The sequence below is a fragment of the Ammospiza nelsoni genome, chromosome 9 (genome assembly GCF_027579445.1).
Source record: "Ammospiza nelsoni isolate bAmmNel1 chromosome 9, bAmmNel1.pri, whole genome shotgun sequence".
Classification (NCBI taxonomy): domain Eukaryota; kingdom Metazoa; phylum Chordata; class Aves; order Passeriformes; family Passerellidae; genus Ammospiza; species Ammospiza nelsoni.
The window spans coordinates 15848433-15866103 of record NC_080641.1 but is presented as its reverse complement, the minus strand read 5'-3'; the positions used below and the strand labels follow the sequence as shown (position 1 = coordinate 15866103).

General features: G+C 38.8%; 1 protein-coding gene across 1 annotated transcript in view; it reads right to left on the bottom strand.

The window, feature by feature from the left end:
• VAV3 (vav guanine nucleotide exchange factor 3) overlaps window positions 1–17671 on the bottom strand; it is a 147483-nt gene that overhangs the window by 43437 nt on the left and 86375 nt on the right. The window contains exons 17-19 of the mRNA XM_059478257.1: window positions 17168–17268; window positions 8891–8913; window positions 5899–5944 (exon numbers count right to left, since the gene is read on the bottom strand). Of these exons, the coding sequence (XP_059334240.1) occupies window positions 5899–5944; window positions 8891–8913; window positions 17168–17268 (170 nt within the window). The remainder of the gene's footprint in view (window positions 1–5898; window positions 5945–8890; window positions 8914–17167; window positions 17269–17671) is intronic.

The window sequence follows — 17671 nt, the reverse complement described above, 5'->3', positions numbered from 1 at the left end:
TTTTAATAAATACGTGAGATAAATTAATTTGATCTCACAAATTAGGCTACACAATTCAGTGTGTCTCTGAATTCACAGCCATTGAGGCCCAGCTGAGAGAACATAGGACCACAAAGAAATGCACTGACTCTGGTCTCAAACACCAACCCCCATCCCAGCCACTTGATGTAAAACATGCTCAAACATGTCTATCAATACCAAGAGATGGTCAGGCTAGAGCTCCAATCCAAGTCCCTCAGAGAGCTCCAGAATTCCACACTGGGTCAGTGAGCAGCAGCACATCCCTCCTGCCAAGGGGTGCTCTCCTTGCCGCCAGTGTGCTCCCAGCTGCCCCCTAAAACCCATTCTGACCTGCAATTCCTCTGCTCCACACAGACTCCTGGAGACATGTATTGGGTACAGTAGAGGCACCTTGAACAAAGTGCTTAAATGCTGTGTAGAAAAGGAAGAAGTATCCATAGCTGAATAAAACCAGCCAAAAGTTAAACATGCGTCACGTAGATGTAAAATCGAACCTTGTTCTGTAGCTTGCTTAAAGCATTAGCACGCAGAGAAGTCCTAAGTTACTCCGTAAATCTAATGCTCCACAAACATCAAAAAAGACCTCAAACTTTGTGAAACAACTATTTCTTCACTAGAGAAAGCTTCGTGAAACATTTCTCTTTGCTCCAGTATTCCTCCTGGCTTTCCTCAATTTAATTTACAGTCACACTTTTTGTCCAGCCATTGAAACACATCATGTTCCATGCAAACAGTATCTAAAGCTGGAAAGAATGCCATATGTATATTCTAGTTCTTGAGGGACTGCTATTCACTTCTACATTTTATTTACAGGAAATGTAATTAAATAACAGTATTAAATGTATATGAGAAACACCAATCAAGGCATTTCTTGAGTCTATACACAGGGATTCCTTTATCAAAGCAAAAAGACGCTACTTGGTCTAATTCATCCTGATGAAGACAATCCTAATAAGGAGATACTATCAATGACATCAGTCAACTCATCACAAAATACAGGGGGTTTATTTAACGCTTTTTTTAGTAGACCTTTTTCTACGGCTTAAAACCAAGATAAATTCTTGCTCTCAACACTGATACTGATGGCCAGTTGGTTAATACGGGGCCACCAAAACCACAGCCAGACTCCCAGGTAGCTGCTGCCACGGTACAAGCGGAGAAATAAATTCCTGAATGCCTGTTTCCAGCTCTAGGCTTCACACTGGTTATCTTTTCTCATCCACGAAATTGGCTATTGTCTATACTGGGCTGAATGAGAAGACAACAGTCGATCAGGACTACTGAGGATGTGCCTGGATAGCTCAATGAAACAAGAAAATGGGTGACAGGCTTCAAATTCTTACTTAAAGGGTAGCTTTATCTATAACAACTGCATACTTGGCAAAGAATTATCTCCTGGTTGGGATATCCCAGCATTTGAGTTTGAGCCAGATTTTGCTTTTGGCTGGGCATACACTTGGAGTGGCACTGAAATAGAAATCATAGATAGACTTGCATATCACAGAGCACACTGTGTAAGAATTTGTGCAAATATCTCAGTCTAGCATGCTTCATTCTTAACAAAAGAAAATTTAAACTGCCAATATGACACTACCCCTAATTTTTACTCCAAAGACAGGATGCAAACACTACCACACTACACAAACCCCCAAATATTGTTTCACTGCTTAGTAATCACACACAACCTAGTTAAAAGATGCCAAAATCCAACTTCAACAAAATATCAAGCACAGAGTAGCTTATTTCCCACTACAGCTAATGAAATAAATGTAGCTCCAGTATTCTACTTCTCCCTACAGACTGCTGCTGCTTGTTTAATGCATATACTTCAGGCCCTAAAACCAGTGACTCTCTTCAGATCCCAAGGGGTTTTTAATAATCTGTGTAAAACCAATATTAGAGGATTCACAAAGCAAGTATGGACCAGACACCAACCAGAAATATTAATACCTCTTTTTAAAATTATTATTTCAACTTCAAATTTGTGGGCTGAAAGATACACTTTCCCAAGCTATTGCACTGTATACATGACTTGCTAGTATTGTTTCCCTCCATCCCAAAAAAGTTTAGGATATTTTACTTATATTTGGGATACTTTACTCAAATATTTTACTTTCTGTGATGGAGAAAATATTGGTTCTGGCCCTCCGTTCAGAACTGAAGCTTTCTAATCTTTAATCCTTGTTCATAAAGAAATCAGCTGTTTAAGAAGTCAGAACATGCTCAACAGTGATCTTTCACAGATCAGATTTTGAGTTTAATCTACAATGAATCTTGACTGTAAGGCTTAAAGTATTCTATTTTTACCAAGTTTATCCTTCAGATATGAAATATACTTTCACACTTCTAGAGATTAAAATTCCAATGTTTATATTAGCAGAAGTGTTTAGGGTAAAACCAGTTTCAAAAACACTAAGTTGTGAATCTATCACATTTAGACTCTTTATACCATAAAAAAAATAAAGACAGCAAACATACACTGTACTATTTCAATAGCTGAGACAGACAGTAATTTTTACTCATATTAAAATAAATACAAAGTTACTTCCATTAAAAACATTGGTCAGACTGTATCATCCTTCTCAAGAATTCACACAATAAGAATATGTGCTTATGAATATACATATAAATGCTTCATTTGTCATTTAAGCCAAGGGTGTATTTTCCATGCTTAAGCATATTCCCTACATGAGAATAAAATGTCATATAATTATCATTTCACATGCCCATTCTATGCAAAAACTGACATCAGTCTGATCGCTTCTCAAATGTATTTAAGCAGAAATTTGTTGTTCTACAGTCATGCAAGCTGTAGACCAAATTTTCCCTGGATTTACAGCTGCAGATGTATTCACCAGCTCATTTCATCGATGACCTTTATTATCTCCTGCTTAATCAAAAGAAAGGTTATTTAAAACCTGTCCCACTAAAGTTTAGTAGATGAAGCAAATCAGGAGGCTCTCTGCAACTGGATTGCAGGCTGAAGGCCTAGTGCACAGCATAAATACAAAGCCATATTTTGTAGGATTTCCAGTCTTCTCTTCACCTGTACAGTTTCTGCACAGTGTTCTTTTTGTACACATTTTTCTCATTACTGCTTTTATTTCACAGAAATTTCTCTGACTCATCATCCATTAATCATTTTTTCTTCTACCTTTCTTTCTTATCCAGCACAAATCAAATCTCAAGGAGGAGACTGTCACTGTAAAAACTTTTAACCCAAATTCAAAGAAACAAAAATAAAAAAGCTATAAACTAATTTATTGCCTTTAGGGTACTTCAGCTAAATAGGTTCCTTCATCAATAAGCTTTACCTGCAGAAAACAAGGTATTTTAATCCAGAATCCTCCCATTGTTTTGTTTACACCATCCTTCAACTTGCACTACTTCTCATCAAATTTGAGTGATTTTTCATTCCGGGCTAAGCTGGGTCAGCAAAAGTTGAATTTGACTTTAAGCGTAAAAAGAGAAGCACCAATGCATTAACTTGACCATGCTATTCATTATTCTTCACTAAAATAGCCAAGACAGACATAACAGAACAATCTTGAAAAGTTACAACCCGAAATATTTGCATTTACTGCTGATATCAAACTCCATCACTATTTGCTCAGTCACTGCAGGTGCTGGTTATTGATTCACAGCAAGTGTCAGCTGCCTAACCTAGCACCAAGCTCCAGCACCATCACAGCACAGGCTGCAGCAGCCAGCTAAACCTCCTAAACACAAAGCAGTCTGGCAGTCAACCTCCTGACCACCTCTCTCAGCAAAAACAGCATCCTGGCACTCAGACTCATCAGAACTGGGCATGTCAGTGGTCTTGGAAAGCTCCGAGGCTCAATGCAGTAACGTATGCCTGACATGACTGATCTCTTCCAAGCACTGCCCTCTGGATAGCATCTGTCTCTCAGGCAGTGTGCAATCTGATGAACAGTAGTACTTAGATTATGCAAAATAGATGCCAGGAGTTTACCAAAGACTATAAAGTTATACCCACTGAGTTACAGGAGGACACAGAATGCCTATCTTGACAAAATGCAAAACAAAAATCTCATTTCATTTGAAAACTGACAGTATATGGTATATGTACAGAGCACATTAGCATGTTATATATTTCTCATTACTATTTATTTAAAACCTTTAAAAATTCAGAAAACATTCTGTAAGGACTCCTCTAGAGCCATGTCTCTAAGAAAGGGACTTAAAATTCATGCAAACATTCTGTATTTCTTTTGGCTTTCCAAAATATGAGGACCAAGAACTGCACTCTATAACAAGATTATCCCAACAACTCAAAGAACTGTTCTGTGTAGGTAAATGGACAAGGCAGGGGGCAAGCAGAACTGTATTTTAGGCATCGGCTACATACAACTTTTAAACACCTACTTACTTCAGCTATTTTTGGTGATTTCCATGGTATTTAGTCTTCAATAAAAAGTACTTTTAAAGTATCCTTGCATATAAAGATGCTGCAAATACTTCCATCAGACTTCAACAGCAAGTAAAATCACTAGCATACTCAAAAGGTTCTCAAAGCTAAATTACTTGACCTTCTATGGCTCTGTATGAGACAGCTGTGTTTAAAGGCACTGAACCTATAAGGCCTATTCTGCAAGCACGCAATTACACTTCACTGCAACAGGCACCAATGACTGGGAAGAACTCAGTCTTGTTAGCAAACACTTGGAAGAAATCATCCCCTTCTGCATTATTTGATTCCTACCCTTGATGTTCTCCCCTCTGACTGTATTAATTTTCAGAGTTACAGGGTGCTCATTTTTTGCTTTTATGGCTGCAGTCGTCACAACACACAGAACAATTGCTAGAATCATGCAGCAGGTTTATTTTGCTAGAGGGAACAAAGTGACGATACGTGTTCCAAAACATGTCAAAGGTACGTGAGTAAGAAAGGTGTGGTCTGCTCCAGCTAGTTACAACATTTAGACTTTCCAAGCCAAGGCAGCTGCAATTCTAGTGGCACAACCAGCATTCCTACTTTTTGAAAAGTACTTAGCTCTGCCAGGCTATAATGTGGTGTACAGAATTGCCATCCTGTTTAATGTTTAACTCCAACTATTCTCAGATGTCCACATCTAGAAATATTTAATAATCCACAGCTTACTTTTATTCCAAATAATATCTGCATAACAAATCTCCAGTAATTAAACTATACAAGAAACAAAGGACAGAAATGTAATTACTGACACTAAAATGATACTAAAAATATCACAGAGTTACACTGAAAAACATTGAATATTTTATACAGACACATAATGGGTCTCCAGAGGAAATGTTCACCCACTTGAGTACACAACCTATAACCAAGCATTTAATTTTCTTAAGGGCTGCTGCTGCCATGATTCCACAGAAGTATCTACTATAAACTAACAGGAAAAATAACATCAGTTTGAAGTTCAATATAAAACTGCAATTGATTTATGCCTTTCAGAAAAGCAACTCTTAACAGTTAAGTACTGAGCACCACTACATTTAAAAGCTGAGAAACCCACAACTTAAAGACTTAGAAGCTGAACTCCAAAAAACTGTCTGCTATCCATCCCTTAGTTATTTCTTATAAAACTACAGAGTACAGTAGGGCGGGTCATATTAACTGAAAGCCCAGAGGCATTTTGTTGTTCAAATAGAACCAGAGCTCTCCTTAAAGAAAAAACAAGGGAAAAAAATTAAGGGTTCAACCAGCTGACCATATCTTTGAAATCACAAACAGAGCAATCGCTTCAGACCTTCATGACTTCAGCAGTCAAGTTCTCAGCATTGTGTGCATGGCAATAGTAGTCACAATGCAACTTAAAGCAAGTTACAGCTTTCTTACTCTTTTTATTTAATGTTTAAGTATTAAAAAGTCATGACACAAACCTGGATCCACGTGTCTAGAGCTTCTTCTAATTCCATTTGTTCGTTTCTGCAGAGCAAAAATAAGAATCAAGGATATGAATAAACATGTTTTCATGGAAGCTCACTGCAATCCTTTCATTACCACAATCTACTAGCCAAAGCTGGTTTTCTTAGTTATTTCCCCCAACCACCAACACAATTATCTTTATCTCATCAAAAGATCACACTTTGAAAAATATTCTTAGTAATGTTGCTAGCGTTTTCATATATCCCATTTTTTCTGACACTAGGCTGAAAGAGTCTGAGTCCACAGAAGGTTTGTTCATACATCAGCATTTTTTGATACTGAGAACAAAGGTATTTTTTAATCATTTATGAATAGGACAGGGGGAAAACATGCAGTCTGGCATTATCTGCCCCAGATAACATCCACCAACACAAAAGTCAAAGCCACTTGCATTACTCATTACTTTAATATGGTAGAAACTTTCACTATTTCTACTTTAAACTGAAGCTAACTACAATTCCCCCTGGAATACCCAATTTCCTTATTTTCTGGGCACATATTTAAATATATTAAGTAACTTGTCTGTCTCTGTAAAATTGGAGGAACCAGAGTTGTGTGAAATCAGAAACTCTCTGACAAGATTCAGACTATTTCAATTTATTTTCTATATTTCATACACTAAGACACTTACTATGGATCCCTGGAAATTTCAATCTGCAATAATGCATATCTGCAAACTACTCATCTGCTTTAGCAAACTTGTTATATCTGGTAACTTGCATGATGATTCATGCATTTATTTATTTTTTAATCAAACCAAGTAGAGAAAGGCACATTGCATAACAAAGGGAACAATTAGGTTGCTCTGATTTACTCGCCGTTGATATAAGCTGATGCAGGACACACACCAAGGCAAGCCAGAAAGCAGTAACCTGAGGCATAACCCAATTACCAAGCCCTGTAGCAGGCAAGCAAAACCAAAAGCTTGGGTTGAAAATGGCTTTCAAACTCTCAAGTCCTTGGACATGTCCTCTTTGTACTCTACATGTATAATTAAATCAAGCATACAAGTTTTGCTTTATCTGTAGTGGATAGAATAAAAAATTAAAGCTGATACCACAATGAAGATAATAGTACTAGATAAAAGCAAAATGCTCAGTTATATCCTCTATTGTTTTTTACATATGGAAGCCATGTTACTGATATGGACTGATGCAGATTGGTGAGCACCCACAGATTTGCACAAGAAAGGGAAAGGGGCAGGACTCAGAAAAGTACAAAGGGAGAGAGAAACGCTAAATTTAAATAAAAACAGAGGGACTGTGACAACTCAAGTCATATACACCAAAGGACTGGCTGGCAAATGGTTTCAAGGAAATAGTTCTTGAGCTGTATAAAAATGAGTTCAGTACCCTTAAACCTAATAAATTACCAGTAGATTCTTTACTGGCATAAAACCTAAATCTATGTTTTTCAAAATGACAGTTCCTCATCCATGCTTAAGTTTTCTTCTGCACAGAGAGAATGAAAGCAGGCACCTAAAGAGGAGTCTTGGTAAAAATTAATGTAATCCTGATGTTTCGGATCAACTCAACAGGCAATAGCAAATCAATAGCTCCAGAAAGGAGGTCTTAGTTTTCCTAACTAGAAAAAAAACAGTAGACCTATTTTTTCATCTAGACACAGTATGATCACCACGGTTAGCTTTAGGAAGCCTGGCAGTCTTGTCTACTAAACCCAGTAGATGATCTGCTCACAGCTCTCCAGCCATGCTTGCCACTTGCAGGACTGGAAAGGCATCAGGAAAATGGACCACACGGTGATTCCCAAAGTTTAGAGTGCCCTTACTCAGCACATCTGTCAAGGCAGAGACGTGACAGACTGGGCAGGACCTGGCCACAGGCATGGTTGAGGATGCAGTGAGGAGAGCAGGCACAGGCAGGGGCTGGGCACAGGCAGCACACCCCTCTCCTCTGCCAGAGCTCCCCGTCACCACACTAATCCCCTGCAGGCTGCCAGGAGCAGGAGCCCACCTGGGGCCGACATGCCAGGAGCTCACCAGAGGGTGCAGAGCTGCCCTCACCCAGCCCCACTGCTGTCTGGGGTTACAGTGACACCCAAACCGCTCAAACATCAGAGCACAGCCACGGTCAGGCCTGCACACAGCTACCCCTGCACCGGCCATGTCAGCAATAACATCCTCCCATTACCCCTATCTGCAACAGCATCAAACACAGCCATGCTTATGGAGAGCAGCAACACTTATACTCACATGCTGCTCATAACTGTTATGTCATTTAAACAATTACCATAAACATCTGATCTAAAATACATGCTAGAAGCTATAATACTCTTGGTCTGAAGTGCTGCCTCTATTTTGTCAGATGGGACAGACAAAACAGTGAAGAGGTCCCAGGAGCTGGCCAAAAAATAACCCAGGGTGGCCTGCAGCCTTCCTAGGCTGACAGCAAGCCACACTATGTGCATCACAGCAGCTCCTCTGTTCAGGTCCCATTTTAACATCTCTCCAGATTACATAAACTCCATACCACAGGACACCTCTGCAAACAATCTTTTCACATGAAGAGGCAAGCACTGCCCTGCCAATCCTTCATCACCCCAGAGTTCTCTGGCACGGCAGAGGAAAAAAAAAGAATACTTTTAACTCTACAGCCAAATTTTGTCTAGGAACAGTAAGGATCTAACCACTAGTTGTGAAGCAACGTACATTTTCTTACCTGTAGCTTAAAAAAGTATCTCCACCCTTTTCAGTGCTCACAGCACTGTCATTTCACTGCAAGTTTAATTCACATTTGGAGCAGAAAACATTTGTATTTAATCATTAATACCTTGTTGCTTAGACAACTTCTACAGCACTCTAAACAAATCTGTTTGCAAACCCACAAGAAAAACATACCTTCTCCAGCAGCATGTACACAGAGTAATAAGGAGCTCTTATGCCACCAACAAAACAAACATCACATGCAAAAGAAAATGAATCCTTACCTCATGTTTCACGTTTCCGTGTTCTGAAACATAAGTAAAAATTGGCATTATTGTTGATTGCAAATTGTGCACCTTTTACAGAGCAATCTCAGCCTGTGCTGCGTGTGTACCAGAAAACCCTGCTGCCTCCCTTGCCACCTGATCCGTGCAGCCGCCCGCAGCCCGGGCACGCCGGGCGTTGTTGTGCAAACCCCGCCGCGCTCCCGCCGCTCATTGGCCCCGCCGGGCTGCGCCCATGGCCGGGCTGGCTCCGGCTGCAGGGCACCTGCACGCTCCAGCAGCGGCACGGCAGGCCGGGACACCACCCCTGACAAGCCCTGAGAACACTGCAAAAATGATGCATAAATACTGCCTCGTTGGGAACTCAAAGCTACAGCTGATTGCAAGTCGAGTTCACGCCTCTTTTTTTTTCCTGTCTTTTCAAAGTGTGACAAGGTGTATCAAGGTTAAATGTATACCTTTTGCTTCAAAGTGTTTTGTGTTTCATGTTCAATTCAGCACTGCATTAGTATACCAGAGACTGAGACCACCGCTGCTTTATTTGCTTTTACTATAAATTTGATGGTACTACTTAAAAATTAAGGGAAAAATCCTGAGGGACATCAGAAAGACTGAATAAAGCCAGCGACACTTCAGTACATACATACCACCACACATCACAAAAGGCACAAAAGAGGATATCTTTTCTACATGTCCTTTGAACGTCCAATCTGACAGCAGGTATTTGGGTGCACTCGAGATGTTGGGTTGGTGCCTTACCAAAGCACACACAGCTGTGTTTGCCTGTGTCTGCCTCTCACACTACACACACTGCTGAGGCCCAGCACAAGCTGCACATTCCTGCTCTCTGTGCACTTCAGGACAGTGGAAAACTTTTACTGCACAAACGTCTGAACGGGAAGGCATGCCCACAGTAGAACAAATAATAAACTTTAACTTTTGCTCCACAAAGAAAGGTTCCATGAGGCAGAGAGTGTGGGAAAGCAGAAGCCCTGGCGTGCCAGGGCCGAGCCCGCGGCTGCGCGCTGGGCTGGGCGGGCACAGCCCCGCAGCGCTGGCACCGCTGCGCGCACGTACGCCCGCAGAGCCTCGCCAGCACCGCCACCGAGAGCTCCTCTGGGACTGCCACCCATCCAGAGGGATCCCTCTGCATTTCTACAGTGAGCAAAAGAGAAGAAAAATAAGAAGCCTGTCCAAAGGAGGAGATGCACGTAGTCTGTTGAGGTTTTCTAAGCAGCCTGAGGGGAATTAGTTGCCCAAGTGCTGCTGAAATTCAATAAAATTTTGGTATTTTACAATCTGACACACCTTTCAGAATTTTTGCCAAAATCCGAATAAAATCTCTTTTGAATGTTTGATCTCAGCACTATGAATTACTTGAAATGAAGGCAAATTATACAGGTAAGTAGTTGCAAAGGAGGCCACAACATCTATCCCAGACTTGTAGGTTTTCTTGCTTTTCTATATTCTAAACATTTCCATTTATTTCAGCAGGCCATTTATCAAAAAGTTGAAACGGTAATGGTGTTCTATCCTCCAATGGGAATGAATGAATCTGATTTTCAAACATTGCCGTTGAATATTATTTTTACCTCTAGAAAATATCCCCAATCCAACTAGATGAACAAGTTCCATCTGGTCATCACGGCATCCCAAAGGTTTTTATAATAAATAATTAGGAAATTCAGTGATTAGCTTTCAATAACTGAATAACTGAGTTCAAGAAATCACTACATAAGAAGATAACAAATACTCCTGATCATTCATGTAAAATAAATTTCATTATAAGGGAAGTGAGAGATTTGGATTAAAATAAAACCAACACTGATGGACCAAAAGGCCATTTGTGGCTTCACAATATCCAGTGTCTGTATTTCCACCTAAAAGCCTATTCAAAAAATTAAGACTTGTTATTTCATTGCAGTTTAAATAGGCCTGTATTTCAGAATATTCTGTATTGAAATATTTGTATCACGTCCTCATGAAAGACCAGTTTTCCAAACATAACACAAGTACAAGACCAAGAAAATCTTAATTTCTATTTTTAGGAGGGAAAAAAAAGTAGTGCCTGAGGATATCTACCAGCAGATATTTTACACATGACAACTTTAATTCAAGTTTCCGCTCAGCACCAGTGTGCCAATGAAATCATCAAGTGAGTTCTCAGTTCTGACAGTCAACTACTGCCATAGTTCAGTACAGTTATGGGGTTTTTCTTGTTTATTCACTGAGGCCACATTACCATTGGGTCACATTTTGATAATTATATTTTACTACAGAAGCAAGAGGAGCAGCAGCTGGTCTCAGTAAGTGAGGGAACAGAGCTCAGAAAATGGGTGTAAGCTGTTCTTCAGGGATGCAACAGAGCAGCTGGATCTACATGCTAACTAAACAGAGTGTAAATAAAAAGTATACGTAATAAACTACTCACCTTTCTATTTTAAAACAAAACTCAAAATATTTAAAATGCAGGAGCTATAAATTAAATCCCTTGGAAGGAGCTGTGGGACTACATGTTCCTTTCCAGTCATTTAGCCAGTCATTAGTCAATCAGAACAAAATTAGAAATGTGACCCAGATATACCACACTGTAGGATCCTAAAAAATATCAAGTGCCCTAACTGGCTTTTGTTCAGGTTGAGCAAGAATCATTAGTTAAGCAATACAGCTCAACCTCTGTTGCAGTTTTTAAAAAAATGGTATAACTCCAATGAACTTTGTGAGATTTGAGCATTTACTTGTCAATTCTGTTGACACAAGAGGTTTGGAGGGGAGCCAGCAACTTTGCAACTATTGATTAAGTCAGCAAAAATGTAAATAGTGAAAGCTGCTGGTTTCTTTTGAGATGTCAAGACCACAGGCTTTTCATGAATAATCTCTAATGTGCTGTAGCAAGCAGTTAGGACATGAACAGCATGGACTGTATCACTGGGCATGCACATTACTGTATGAAAGCAATTCTAAACTTAACCCATTCATATGCCAACATTGTCTTTTAGTTCATCTCACAGCTGAAGAAACTTCTTTTCCATCGAAAGAAATATAAAATCTTTCCAAAAGAAATTATCCAAATGAGAAAGAAATTGTGCATAAATTAAGTAAGATTTACTATAAAAATGATCAGCTAATGTTTTTCTAATCTATTTATGACCTGATGAGACACACCTTTAACATTCCCTGGGAAAAGCAATATAAAGAAGAAAATTCTGTGGGTTTGGCACTATATTTAAAATATTCAAAACACTTTCAGATTCTAGAATCATTGGTGGTTTCTCTAATTGAAATATTCAATAGTCAGTAGAACCAGCAAGTATTTGCCTGAAAATACTTAATTCAACATAATTTGATGGACTTGGAAAAATTCCAGTCTGGAAATAAAAATGAATTGTTCATTCTGCTGGTTTAGACTAGGAAACAGACGAGTTCTTCAGTGTGTTCTGGGCAGAGTGATACTGTCTTATCAATCCTATGAGGCCTCTGAAGAAATTGCAAGGGACACAGAACAGACTGTACAACGTAAGTGGGAACAACAAGGGATACAGCTTCTCCCTTTGGCTAGTAAAGGTGTGTCTTACTCATTCTTGCCTACCCAAGGCCCCAATCTAAAGCATTCCCAGACACAAACCCTTCCAGCCAGTGGGAGAGCATCACCAGAGGAGTCAAATCGCTCTGTGGCCATGAAATGAGACTCAGGAATGAAGCTGAAAAGCCAGAAGATGTAACAAGGGAGAGGAGATGCCCTCATAGTCAGCAGAGGAAAGAACACCACATATGTCCTTATGAATGGCCTGTGACAGAAGCATGTCCATCCATTTTCTAATCCTTGTGTTTAAGGATTTCATACAGTCTGGTTGAAGACTCACAGGAGTTCATCAGAACATTAGCAAGGATTCCAAATCACAGAAAAATTAAGTGATAGGGCAGAAAAGTAAAATATATGAAAATGTAGAGGACTATTTGAGGATGTAAAGGACAGCATTTTAGGGGGAAAAAACCTTAAATCAATAATGACGGAAACAAGCACAGAAGACTTCAACCAGCACTGCTGATTTAGAACAGCAAGGGCAGGAACAGCAACCAAGAAAACCCTAGGGCTAAATGCAAACATTTTGTTCTGTTTATTAATTCAACTGATTAACTCTGCATCTTTTATCACTAAAATTTCTACAATGTGCTGAACTGGCCTTCTTTGAAGCAAAACATCTTAAGAACTGGCATATGTTTGTGTATAAGGCATAGTATGAGAACACAGCAATTCATCTTCAGATTTTGTCAATGTTTCTCTCGTAAGTGTATCATCTAAATCTGACACTTAATAATTTTGTCATTCAAAAGTTTTCATCTATCTTTGGATGTGTGTCTTTTGAATTTTCTCAAAGTGCAACTTGGAATGAAATTTAAGAAGATTTAATCCACTCAGGAAAGTTCTAAGCATCATTTCAGAAAGGCTGGCAAAAACATCTGCTCATGGTCTATAAAGGAAACCGAACCTTAAACTTTACAAAACCAGAAAATGCTGAGGAAAATTCAAAAGCCTTTGAGAAACCTAATGGCATATTCCCACTGCGGTGCTTTGAACTCTGATCACCTTTTTTTAAATAAGCCTCTCGAAGTACAAGAGGTTTACAGAATAGGAATGAAAAATATTTGAATCATAGAAAAAATTACACTCATAAAAAGACAGTTTAAAAAATGAAACTGTTCCATATAGAGAATACACTATTAAGAAGTCAAAATAATTTATCATAGAGAAGCAGTCAGTCAAGACTTCTCACAAAAGCCTGAAGTCACATGTTCACAGAGAACTCACTGTTCTAACACTCTGAACTGCAGTGGAACATTTCCAAAAAGGGAAATGCAAAATCATTAGCAAGATGTAAAAACTCTTCAAACACCAAAAAAGGAAGGAAGAAAGTTTAACAGGATCAAGCAAGGAGCATCATTCCTGGACATTGTCTACCACACAGAGGATTTGCACTTTGCTGTGAAGCATCTGGAATGGCACTGGCAGAATGACAGAACACCAGACTAAACAGAAAATACATATATCTACACATATATAGATATATATTCCATGTCTGCGGCCATAACTAACACCACATGACTGGGGAATAATAATGTCCAGTTTCCAAAAGGATGATTCAGTTTCATGTACATTATACCTTGTGGAAAAGGCTGTAATAGTCCCCTAGAAAATAATGTGGGGAGAAAAAACCAAACCAACACAACAAAACAGCCCAAACATAGCAATACAATAAGTGTTCCAGGCATTTTGCTGCTGTACAAGCCTTTGCTCATTCACCACAGGGGCTGCAAAGGACACTGCTAAAAATATTATATTTACCATAAATTAATTTCTCTAAATATTTCAAAAGTATTCAAAATTAAAAACATGTTAGATTGTTGTGCCTACAGAGCATGCTTCTTCCACAAAGTGCAGTGAAGATGTTGAATTTTACATTATATCTTTATGTCTGCATGCCTTTAATGACATTTCATAGCTTAGCATGAAAGATAATTTATGGGAGACCTCATTTCTCAGTATAGCTTTGGAATAGTTAAAGGAACAGCTCCAAAAAAAAAAATTGAAGTTGCACTAATCAATATTTTAGAGATTTTTTTTTATTGTCTCATCCCTTTCAGGCCCACATAGGGAAGCAGGTACTGGTAAAGCTCCTCCTTAAACCATTCCTTGGTCTGTGCTCATTTTGAATAGCCAGCACTGCTCAATCAACACTTCTTTCTTCAAAAAGGCAAATAAAGAGTAAAAGTGGAAAGCAGAGGAGAAAAACCTGAGGATTTCGTTTCCTACTCATTGGCCTAAGTCCCTCTGTCAGGTGGAGGGATGACACATTTTCAGCCAGGTAAGCAAAACCCCTTGTCCTTTCCATGCTCACTGTTTGTTAAAGGAAGGGGAGGTACAGCAAGGGCTGCACTTCAGAGCTGCATTTTGCAGCTATGACCACAGAGCAGATGAAGGAAAGACAGCTCAGCACCTCCTGTCCTTCTGCCTCAGGAGCAGGTAGGAGATACACAACTCTCCTGTCCTGTATGAGAGCTGCAGCAGTCACAGAGTCTTTGCACAGAAGAAAAAACAGACTAAGAAGAGAAAGTGAAGCTTGAAGAGAGGACAGGGGGCTGAACATCTGGATGTAACCAAAACACGTAACACAAAAAAGGATCTTATCAATCCAGTTGCTTGCAATTTCAATACAGTATAATTCTACAAACATCAGGAAGATGATTTAAAGTAAAATTCAAACCACCATTCTGCTTATTTGAATTTTAAAAATTATAATTTATTCCACTAAAAAGAAGGAGAAATGTTACCATTATTTTGTTCTCTCTACAGCATCGCTTAAGTATGCAGGAAAATTAAAATAAATCAGACCTTTTCTTGTCTAGGCATTTATGGTCATTCTTACTGATGTATGTTGCACCATATGTGTCCACAGATATTTACAGAGGAACAGAAAGACAAGCTCCTGCCTCCTGGGGTGCCAGCTATCCAATTAAAATATAAATACAGAAGTGATTAAAGAAAAGGAGCAAGACAAAGAAAAAGAATGGAAGTAGGGGTGGTTTGTACCACAGAAGACAGTCCTTTTGGAGAGAACAGTACGTGTTTGTTTTTCCACTCTATTAATTTCAAGTAACTGCTGTAAAACATTCCATTTTTAAGATAATGTTAAATATTTACTTTCCTTATAATATCTGCAGCAGGTTCTGTGAAAAAATCTGTGTTCCAAAAGGGGTTTCAGTCACAAATACTGTGACTGCTTGTATGGTTTTTAGATCTACAAAAAGATGATTTGCAAAGAGTTCAGACTTGGAGGATAGCATGACGATTTGTAACACAGAAAAGCAGCTGAGAAAAAAAAAATTTACTGACTCCAGCAAAATTCAGGGCCTGCCATCCTGTTGATTTCATGTAAGACTGGGACAGGTAATTAGCACAGAGAGCCAAAAGCCAAGTAGAAGTCAGAAGTAATGCACACAGGGGCAAAGACAGAAACAAGCTTATACAATGTTGAAAGGAACAAGCTAGAGTCAAAATTTGGAAACAGCAGCTTAATAAAGAGCAGTGCATGAAATCATCACGTAATTCAAAAGTGGGAGAGAGATTATCTCTGCAACAGCATTTTACAAAGATTGTAGATACTAATGTCAAAAAGAAAATAACACAAGGGAAGACATTGCATTAGCTTATGTGAAGTATGTGAGACATGAGAAACTTCACAAATTATGATAAAATAATTCTGAAAAGGAATACAAAGGTTTTAAAGTAGTGAGAATGATACATGACTAGAAACTTGTCCAACATATAAAACTCCACTTTCCAGAAATCATTATGTGCCTCCAATGGCTTTTCTTTTTTAAACACAACAGCACTTCAAAATAATCTTTAGAAAAAAGAACATTTGAGAAGCTGGACAGAGGGAAAAGTCAAAAATGGCACTAGGATTTTATGACTGTGGCAATAGTGTAACAAACTCACTGCCACCAACAGAGCAGGTACAGGGAAGGGAAGGGCGGCCAGTGCTGGGGGCTAACACTGAGCATTAGCAGAGAGATCCAGATGATGTCAGAAAGAGATTTACAGGTATAATACTGAGCAGAACGGGAAGACGTCAAATTTTTGAAGTTATTTGTGGGAGGCCAAATGGTAGTTGAAATCAAAAGATTCCTTAAAGTCCCAAAGAGCAGAACAACAGGGGAAGTGCAAAGTGACAGTGGCCAGAGAAGAAATTCACAAAGCAATTGATTAAAAGAAGAAAAAAATATCATTCTTAGGTGTGGGAAGTAGAGAGCCATCAATCACCTTTTTGTGAATATTGTGAGTGGACAGAAACCATGGAAACCAAAGAGATGAAAGAGGAAGCTGAGGCAACACAAACAGCTTTAGGAACTGAGAGGAAAACACAAAAATTGACATAAAGCGAGAAGTACAAGGATGATAGATGATGTGCTGCACTGTAGGGGTTATTTATAAGCAGTCCACAACTGAAACGAGAGAAATTCCTTGTTGTATACAACACTGATGAAGAAATTTGGTTTGACCTGTAACAGTTCTCTCCTGCTTTGGAACATTTCAATTTAGTAGCAATAAAAATCTGTATGAATCCTAAATGCAATTCTAATTGTGCTTATAAATGGTAGCTTCACAAGTATGCATGTTACAATAAACACAAATTAGAGGTAAATTAAACCTTAATTATATCTAGCAAGTTTTATGTCCTAATTAAAAATGGTATTCTAACAATTAAAATGACTTACCACCTAAATTAGCCCTGCCACAATTGTCTAGTCTTCCTAAACATTCTTTGTGTGCTCCAGCTCCACACTTAGAACATAAATAGCCTTGATAAAATGTTCCCCTGTAAAATAAAATTAGGTAGTGATACATTAGAGGTGACAAATGCCACACATAAAGGACATAAGAGACATGGCAGAAGGTATTAGAAGTCATTTGTTGTTCTGCATAATGATAGTCCTTAAAGGCTTGAGAAAATGTGACAACTGACTAACAAGCAGTTCATCTGCTTTCTGTCACTACTAGCCATTTCAAAATCACAACCAGACAGTTCTTTCAGACTACCAGTAGAATAGCCTTCATTTCCACGTAAGCCAAAGCTACTTCACAACAGTACACTTGAAATTGTACCATTATGCATCCATCCTACTACAGTTCTACATTTCACTTCATCTCAGTGGGAATTTGCCTATGCACCATGAAGAAGAGCATCCAGTTCAAGAGAGTTGTAAGCTTCAAGGTCTATT